Source organism: Odontomachus brunneus, unplaced genomic scaffold (genome assembly GCF_010583005.1).
Source record: "Odontomachus brunneus isolate Ranch 3 - 2012 unplaced genomic scaffold, Obru_v1 Obru_scaffold_100, whole genome shotgun sequence".
NCBI classification, from domain to species: domain Eukaryota; kingdom Metazoa; phylum Arthropoda; class Insecta; order Hymenoptera; family Formicidae; genus Odontomachus; species Odontomachus brunneus.
In genome coordinates this window covers 866,824-875,644 of record NW_022639550.1, presented here as the reverse complement: position 1 = coordinate 875,644, position 8,821 = coordinate 866,824, and the positions used below count along the sequence as shown (strand labels likewise).

At 43.9% G+C, this 8,821-nt stretch overlaps 1 protein-coding gene across 2 annotated transcripts in view; it reads right to left on the bottom strand.

The window, feature by feature from the left end:
* Nucleotides 1-6,457, bottom strand: part of LOC116848739 (xaa-Pro dipeptidase) — a 22,134-nt gene extending 15,677 nt beyond the window's left edge. The window contains exons 1-2 of one of the 2 annotated variants that reach the window (XM_032825157.1): nucleotides 6,190-6,457; nucleotides 1,312-1,513 (exon numbers count right to left, since the gene is read on the bottom strand). In XM_032825157.1, coding sequence (XP_032681048.1) covers nucleotides 1,312-1,513; nucleotides 6,190-6,215 — 228 coding nt within the window. In that variant the 5' untranslated portion in view covers nucleotides 6,216-6,457. Of the gene's footprint in view, nucleotides 1-1,311; nucleotides 1,514-2,007; nucleotides 2,224-6,189 lie in introns of those variants that run through there. The other variant, XM_032825156.1, reaches the window with a different exon arrangement.
* Between the last annotated feature and the right edge of the window lie 2,364 nt (nucleotides 6,458-8,821).

The window sequence follows — 8,821 nt, the reverse complement described above, 5'->3', positions numbered from 1 at the left end:
GTGTGTGTGTGTGTGTGTGTGTGTGTGTGTGTGTGTGTGTGTGTGTGTGTGTGTGTGTGTGTGTGTGTGTGCGGCGTGCCGATTTAGATATATCGGGTTGTCGATTTTCGACGACTCTCATGTTTTGACGTGTCTGCGACAATGTAAACGTAGCGAAACCCATTTACCAAAATAGTCCCGATTAGCAAGGCGACTAATTCATGAAACTTCTGAACGGAGCCGTTTGCCGACGTTCAGAAATTTTCATCGTTTCCGCTTTATTCGTTCACGTGGGTAATCAAGGGAACGAATAAAAAGTTAACGAAGCGAAATGCCCGGGAGAAATATCCCTAAAAAGAAAAAGAAGCACGATACGCGCATTCACATTATCGCGTTCACATTATTTCGTAAGAATTCTGCAACGCTCATCACACGACAAGACACATCAGATAATACTATTTGATATCAACATCCTCGCCGACGACTTAGCAGATACCAGCTGCGAGAGACTTGTATAAACTTGTACTATAATGAGACGGTAAATACATTGAGTTGGTACAATGCGAGACAACCTGTGAAACACTTCTCCCGTAACACACTAATTCCTTTTATTGCGTAAATTTCTTTTTCATATCTCACCGGCTTTCTCCGGCTTCACTCGCGTGTATGGCAACAAGACGCTGTATAACGACAAGAACGTCTTAATCCTCAAGGATATTTTCTCCTCGGAGTCTGTAATTGTCGAAATGTTACTTGCGCGCCTAGTATTTTTCAGCATAATCAGGCCCATCAGTTTCAACCTCTCATACATTATTGCACACGCGAACAGTCATCGTGTCGTTCTTATCGATGATTAATTTGCCAACCAGTGTGCCGGTCGACACGCAGTTTCGCGATAAACAACCCGAGCGCGGCGAAATGAATTCGCGATCGCGCACATCGCTTCTCTTCTTGTCGAAATAAATCTAACGAACTTTCTCGCGTTGATGAAGTTGAAAACACCTCGCGGCAAGTTCAATTGTCTTTACGGTCATTAGTACGGCCGCGACAAAAATAGCTGCAAAAGTTGGGCCACGTAATTGCGCTTGAATCTTCGGACTTCCCGTCTACCGTTGACCGCGATTTGCAGACTTTACTTTTTGCACGGAGCTTCGGAGAGTTCGGGGAGAAAATAAGAACGACTTGTCGCTCTTCGATCGCAGATATATACTTGACGGCACGTAACATATTTAACGGATGACACTTTTGAATGAAAATGAATGCACGATAAAATCACCAACTCAATTACGTTCCCTCGAGTGGTGAAGGGAATGGTAAAGAATAGGCACGCACCTGTCTGAAGGGCCAGTTTATGTCCGTGTCGTTGAAAGGGACATCCTCGCCACCCTGAAGAACGACGAAAGTGCCCGAGGCGGAGACTTGGCTGTTCGCTCGGAGACGCGAGACGAGTCGCTCGCGATTGTCACGAAAGAGCGACATTGGCACTTTTAGTGTATCCCTGGACCGCCAAAAGCACAGATGCTTTATGATGGGTCTGAAATTATCAGTGTAAATAGCTATGTAATACGCAGTGTAAATTAAAATTGAAATTACTTTCAAATTCCTATCTCTTTCAATCGACAAATATACTGCTCAAGAGAATCATCGAGATTTAAGCGAGCCTTTAATTGCGATATTCCCCTTCTCTTTCATGGCACTAAACTAATTCTAGAAATTCTCCGTCACAAGTGACGTTAAACGCCGAATGGCACGTTACGATACGCTGCTCGTAAATAATTATTTCGCTTCCGATAATATCGCCGAGAGACTTTCTAAAAAGAAAGTAGATCCGTCGCGCGTTTATCGGTCTGACCGCTGGCTCATCGATGCCTCCGCTTTTGCAGCAACTCTAGCGCGCGCATTTAGGTGACTCGCAAGAGTTGCATCACGAAAGCGATGGAGCGTCGTTGCACGCGAAATCTTGGAAGTGTACAAAGATTTCTGGACGATACGCGGCACAAGAATCTGCAGAGGTTGTAATTTACATACGATTGAATTATTCCAGATTTCGTGCCGGAACCCTTCTCGTATGGATTTGTCGCGATCCGGCTGAACCGCGACCAGAGGAGACGTCGCGACGCGCGAGAAGGCGAGAAGCCTCGTAGGAGAAGACGGCCGGCGAGTGTACTATTTTTAATTAACATGCTCGCGCGACTTACAGCCATCGGACGATGTGTGAAAACGTAAGACTTGGGCAAACACAGTCTGGAACGTCGACCACCGACGGATTTTCTTTCGAGAAATTAATCACCGCTCTTTAGCTTAATTCCTCTTTTAAGTGGCGATTAGTACCGGTCGAAATTTCTCGAAAGAATCGACGACCTAACGTTTCGTCAATGAGAAAGGCAAACGTCGCGTCCGCGCATAACAGCAGAACGGCGCGCTGTACGACGATTTGCTGCGATACTCTCGGCGGCTAGTAATTACACGACGCGGGCATAAATAGAACCCGAAACGCGATGTCTATTCTCGCGGGAGAGAAAGAGAGGAGCGTCTCTCGCGTGCGCGGCCTCGCGCGTATGTATTCGGTTTATATTTAAGCCGTGTCATTGGACGGCTCTCGCGTTTCTTGACTGACACAATTCTCGTTCTGCCATATTCCCCGAGACGAAACGCGTAACGGGAAACTTTCAGCACGCTAACGAGACATACGCACGTAACGCGAAGTGCATCCCCGCTTGACCCTTCGATAGTCCTGTCCGTGTCGCATTCGAGCGTTTCTAAGATACACGAATGCACACCGATCCTCGCTCCCTCGACGCTTTTAACGTCTGCTCGAAAATCTCGCTCAATTTTTCTCAATTTTTCTCGCCTCAACTTTGACCCGATGGTAATAACCGAGTCACATCGTACCGATCACACCTCATCTCTTTCACGATAACCGCCCCTGTGCTTCAACTTTACGGTATCCCTGTATGTGCCGACATTTTCATCGGACGTCGCACGAATGATACGAGAAAGGCACTTGAGACAAAAGTACTAATGCTTGGATATTAATAACACCGGCACCTAACTCTTGGACATTCTTGTTGTTTTGGTCTTTAAATATTTAAATCTTCAAAACGTAGAATATATCTATATACCTTCTATACTGAAAGTTTATATACTCATTTAAAGAGCAAAGCAAATAAAAATATCCAGAGTTAAGTATCGGCGTTATCATTGATATTTTTATCTTATGCGTGTAAAAATTGCCTAACTTTCTTTTCATTCTCGTTAAAAAGGATAAATTTAAGTTTGATATTAACCGAACAAAGGCCGCCGTTTGACACCGAACAAAGCGTTACCGCCGCGATGGAAGAAGTGAAAGCATCGCGGCTCGCGAATGTATACCGTCGTATCTTCTGTTAACTTTTCGCATAAACACTTCCGGCCAGCTTTCCTCGCGTTTACGTACACGAGATACAACGCTTAAAGAACGTTCGGCACGGATGTTCCCCCGTCAGTCACGAACGCACTCGGAATAGAGCATTCTAAATATAAGAGCCGCGCTCGTATATACCGTTAATACAGCTCGATAATCATATAATATACACGCCAAATTCCAGATCGAACGATCGTGTTCGGCATGAATTCTGCAGGAGAAATAAGTCGTGCGCATACATCGACGTGTTGTCACACGTCGATACTCATAAGCGCACGCGGAATAACGCGGCCGAGTCGCAATTAACGCGACTGTATACTTCACGAACATTGTTATTTTTCCAACGCTGTGTCATATCGCAAAACACGTTTATGTCTCCTTGACCAAAGTGGAAAATTCAAACGCAATTATCTAATCTCGCGGACGAACGAGATCGTGTCGTATTCTCGGAAAAATGTTATATTTTGCAACCGCGCCGCACAAAGTCGCACTTCGATTCGCTGCTATCATTCTTATCGCGATATGCAGGCAGGCAGGCGAATAATGATTACATTGTTTACCGATTGAAGAGAGGACAGGCGCACTAGACGGCACCAGCCAGCTCTTCTCGTTACGTAAAACGTTGACATTGAAAAATACGGACGCGTCGTGGCTCGGAGCGCAGCGTCTCGAAATTTAGGAGCCTGCAAACAACATCGATAACGATCCGCAATTTTGTTTGCCGATGTATGTATTATCGCCTTACCCGGCAGCTGCTAAAAGAATGATAGCACCTTGAACCCCGTTCTACCCCAGTTACGTCATCGGGAATCAGACTGAGAACTTTCTACTACAAAATCTGGTAGCAATTTTTCAACGATTATCAAATAACGGCATAATTAAAGGAGGAACAAATTCTAGAATTTCGATCAAAGTACCACTACCACCTATGCATTACGTGAAATTCGTATTTCGTTATTACGCAACGGAGATAAGATCTCCCGCTAATAATTCTTCAAAAATTATCAAGTAATGGCGCAACAATAAAGGGAATAAATTCTGGCTGCTTGATAGAAGCGCTATATTATGGCAAAAATGAGCATCAAGTGAGATTCTATTTCGCTATTGAAACAAACACGGCAGAGCAATGCTCAAATTCATCGTGCCAGCGAGTAAATCGCAGAAAAATTGAACGTTCGTCTTATAAACGTTGTTAGCTAAAAACGTGCGAAAGAAGGATATATTTTAGGAGAAAGACTAGCGCGAAGTAGGCGCGAACACATATGCTTTGCATGCGAACACAGTTACGCATAATGTAAACGTAAACAACGCGCCATTAATTTGCCGCGCGCAAGTCGAGTAACCTAGAAACCTTCTTAAGCAATCGCGTACTCCGCGAAGAAATTCGTTTCTCATAAGCGCGTAAGATAAAGACACGTCATGTATCCGTCAACAAACGCGACTCATTATAAACATGGCCAGAGCATTTCATCATTATTATGTCAACAGGCTATCCCTTAGATAATTCTGCGCGTTAGTACAATTAGTTCGACTAATAGCAAAATGTCGGGGCTACGACGCTTTTCGAGTGAAAGACATTTATAATTGAACCAAAATAGCTGGTAGATAAGAATATTTTTTTGCCGAGTTCCTACGAACAGGATATTGTGTCGCGATAAGAAGCATGATATCGAGTGTTTACAAATTTGTCATTGGATCGATCTTAAAAATGCTCAACTACGATAAACAAGCTTGTCACGTGCACAATCTTACTCATTGATGGGAGAAGGGGCAACATACGCGCGCGCGCGCGCTTTTACCATTGCACGTTAAACTGTATACCGAACGTGGGAACTTTGATCATTACATGTCGTTCGCGTCCTAATTGCTTCCTGTTTGAAAAGTATCATTAGCTCGACGATATTTTGCTGGCAAGATTTCCGTTTCTAAATTATCCGAACGATCAATCTCTAAACGTCGGCGCGGAAGGTACAATCCATTTCGAGCAAAATTTTTCTATGGAAGATGGAAAATGTATTAAGTCGACATAATTGAAGGCAGTTCTTTAATCGTTACAACCATTATTTCTCCCCCCTTCTTCTCCTCTTCCTACTGCTACTACCATCAATGGTGAATCAATCAACGTAAAGAAACCTTCAATTATTTTGGTCTACTACACGCGACGTCAGAGTTAGAAAAGCGAGGCTTTTATTACGCTCGGCCCAGCCCATTATTACATTTCATACGAGTGCTGTTATCATGCAGTCCAAGGGTCAACACGATTCTAACGGAACGGGCGTCGTCCCGTCACGCATAACCTCAAAATACGGTCGGGGGAAAGCGAGCTTCGATCGACCCGCCGACGAACGAGGAAGCACGATTCGCAGTGCCGCGAGCGAGTTAGAGTGAGTTTTCGCAATCTCACACAAATATTGTACGTGCGCATTGATGTTTCGTGTATCGTTCGTCGTGAAATCGCCGCGAACCACGACACATTCGCGACTCGTTCGCGAATTCACCGGCCGACTTCTCAGTATGCACTCTCCTCGCGATTAGAGGCCGACGTAATCTCAATTGCCTCGACTTTCCACGCTGTGAACACGAACAAGCGGACGTCACGCAATAATCGCGTCGTGATTCCACCAGTGACGCGCGAACATCACGGAGACGATCGCGAGCGAGCGCAGCGTGGGAAAACAAGCTCGCTGAGATCACACCAGTCTTGGTGGTTTTACACCTCGGTGGAGGCACTCGCGCGCGGATCTACTTTCGCGAAGGGCAACGACACAACGGCGACAAAAACAACGCGATTAATGCGATGAGCTTACGGGTTAGCGCTGCCAGGCTCCGCCATGTTGTTCGTCGTAGCGTCGTAGCGTCCTTGCGTCGGTGTGTGTTCGCCCCTCCGCCGTAGCTCCGCCGTAGCTCCGCCGATGATCCGCAGGATTTACGAACAGGAATGGTCCAGATGATCACGGTGTACCTGGCTGTCGACAATTTATACGGGCGCGAATCGCAACTCCTATCAACTACGTTATCAGGTCGGACTACGATGCGCTGTCAGCTTGCAGCTCGACCCGCGGTCACGTGGTCGACTGGCGCGCAACCGACCGTGGCCGATGGTAGCCGAGCGTGGCCGAAGCCTCGCGCCCGATGTCAGCTGCAGCCACGTGGCCAATGATGCGATCTGACGCAATGTTTTGGCCGCAAAGCCGCAGTCATTGTTGTTTACCGAATTTCAGAGAGCTCGTAGTATTTCCGGGAAATTACTTCTCACTCGTTATATTGAACGCGACAGATAATAGATGTATTTTAAGAGAATGAATTTTTTCCTCGTCACTCTGACGCTGGAATGTTTAGACTATTTCATTTCAGTACGGTATGAAAAGTACTAACCGATAACACTTGAACAATAATAGCACTGCTATTTAACTCTGGACATTCCTATCATTTCTTCAAACGCAAATATTTAAACCTTAAATACGGAGAAAATATATATACATATATTGAATATAAACATATATTCTACATTAAAAAATTTAAACATTTATGTTTAAAAACCAAAATAATAATAATATCCAGAGTTGCGTGCCGCAACTCTGTTATTAGCATCCAGACATTGATACTTTTACTTCATGATATCTGAGATATATCTCGCTGTTAAAGAACGCAAGAAGCATTTCTGCACCAATCTCGAAAGTAAATTGCGCTGAATAACGCAGAAAATGTAATGAATGCAAATTCAGACGTGCAACTTGAGTCGCTTATAATTAAACGCGAACCAGTCGAATTTTTTTGTCTTCTCTCGAAAATGTCACGAGAATTCTCTCGATGCTCAGCAGTCATCGCTGTATTTCTTAGGGAATATTTTGACCTAACTCCCGTCTATACAAAAGAATATAGAGACAACGAATATAAAAAGTGTATACATACATATAAGAAAAGGAATGTATACGAAACAAAGTATACACTTTGCAGTTTTTAAAATTGAACACCGCAGCCAGGACTCGAAAAATATTCTCATACAAGCTCATTCGATTAATTCCCGCGTTCTGCGTTTACACACACACAACCATCAGAAGCGCAATTGTGACGACTACTTTAACAATGAACGCATATTTAATCGCGCGTCGTATGTTGGTCCTTTCCAACGTACAACTAGGTCGTATCGCGTTTGCGCTATCTCGCGCCGAAATCTGTGTCAACACACGGACAAGGCCAGTATCCGTTATTAGACGTCCGAATTGTTTACTTATGGCCGTGCCGCTAACTGTGCCGAATGAGAAAGAGGTGAGATCTATCGTGTTCACCGTTTTCGACAAGAAAAAAAATATTTACAGAGGACACCACGATAAGAGAATCACGCGTCGATACTACATGCACCTCTCGATGCGTATCGGCTAGTGATATTACTCGTTATTTAATGTTATTGTGCTATAGCGATAAGAGCAGATCGTGTTATCTCGCGTATTGTTGGAGTGATATAACTCGAGGATCGAGCGATGGAATTTCTCGAACGATCACCAAACGTAGGTTGGGATTTGTCTAGCGTGATTCATAAGCTACTAATATACACTTGAGTCTTTCTGGAGGTTTTCACTTGCATTTGACTCTTTGACGGAATCATAAAAGTAAATCAGAAGAAAAGAAAAAGTGGCTCGATTCGGTAATTTCGAGCTTGAATTTTGTTATTTTCCTCGGGAATAAATATTGCTAAGCGAACGCCACTATGTGAAACGCGATGCCGTCTCGCGTACAATAATAGCGCAAGGTTTTCTTTCGAACTTCAGCCGATGTAGAATCCTATTCTCAGTTTACGGACGACAGGCCCGAAGACCTTGCTTGAAGGTCGCGTAAACGCTATGCGTATTATATAAGATGCTATTTTTCAACACGAGACCAAATAAAAAATATCGTCGCCGAGGCACAAGCGATCATATGTATAAATTAATAAATCTGAGATATATTCAGTCAGCACTCCAGAGTGGAAAAAAACGATAAGCGTGTTTTTATTGTTGACTGCGTTTTAAGCCGTATCACCTGCCGTTACTTTTATCGGATGTCTGGAAACAATATATAACGACAAATCAATTCTTCCTGCCAATTTAACTCGTTATCGAAGCCTCTCGAGGGCGTCCACATTTTATCATACGAACCAATTAGGCTGCATATGTTGATACAGTCTGTGACACAATTCAGATATATTCTATATTTACGGTAGAGAGACAGGATGTCGCGTATAATCTCTCCAAGACTGAATGAAAATTTATCGAGGAATCTGTAACCGAGAGAAAATCGCGCAAAATCTCACGAATCTGATCCGATAAGGCGAGAGAGAGAGAGAGAGAGAGAGAGAAATCAAATATCGTCTTTAAAAAAAAGATTAGCTATCAATTTACACAAAAATATAAGACGCAGTCTTTCAATTTCCTCGGACACCCGCGCATTATTAATAGATTT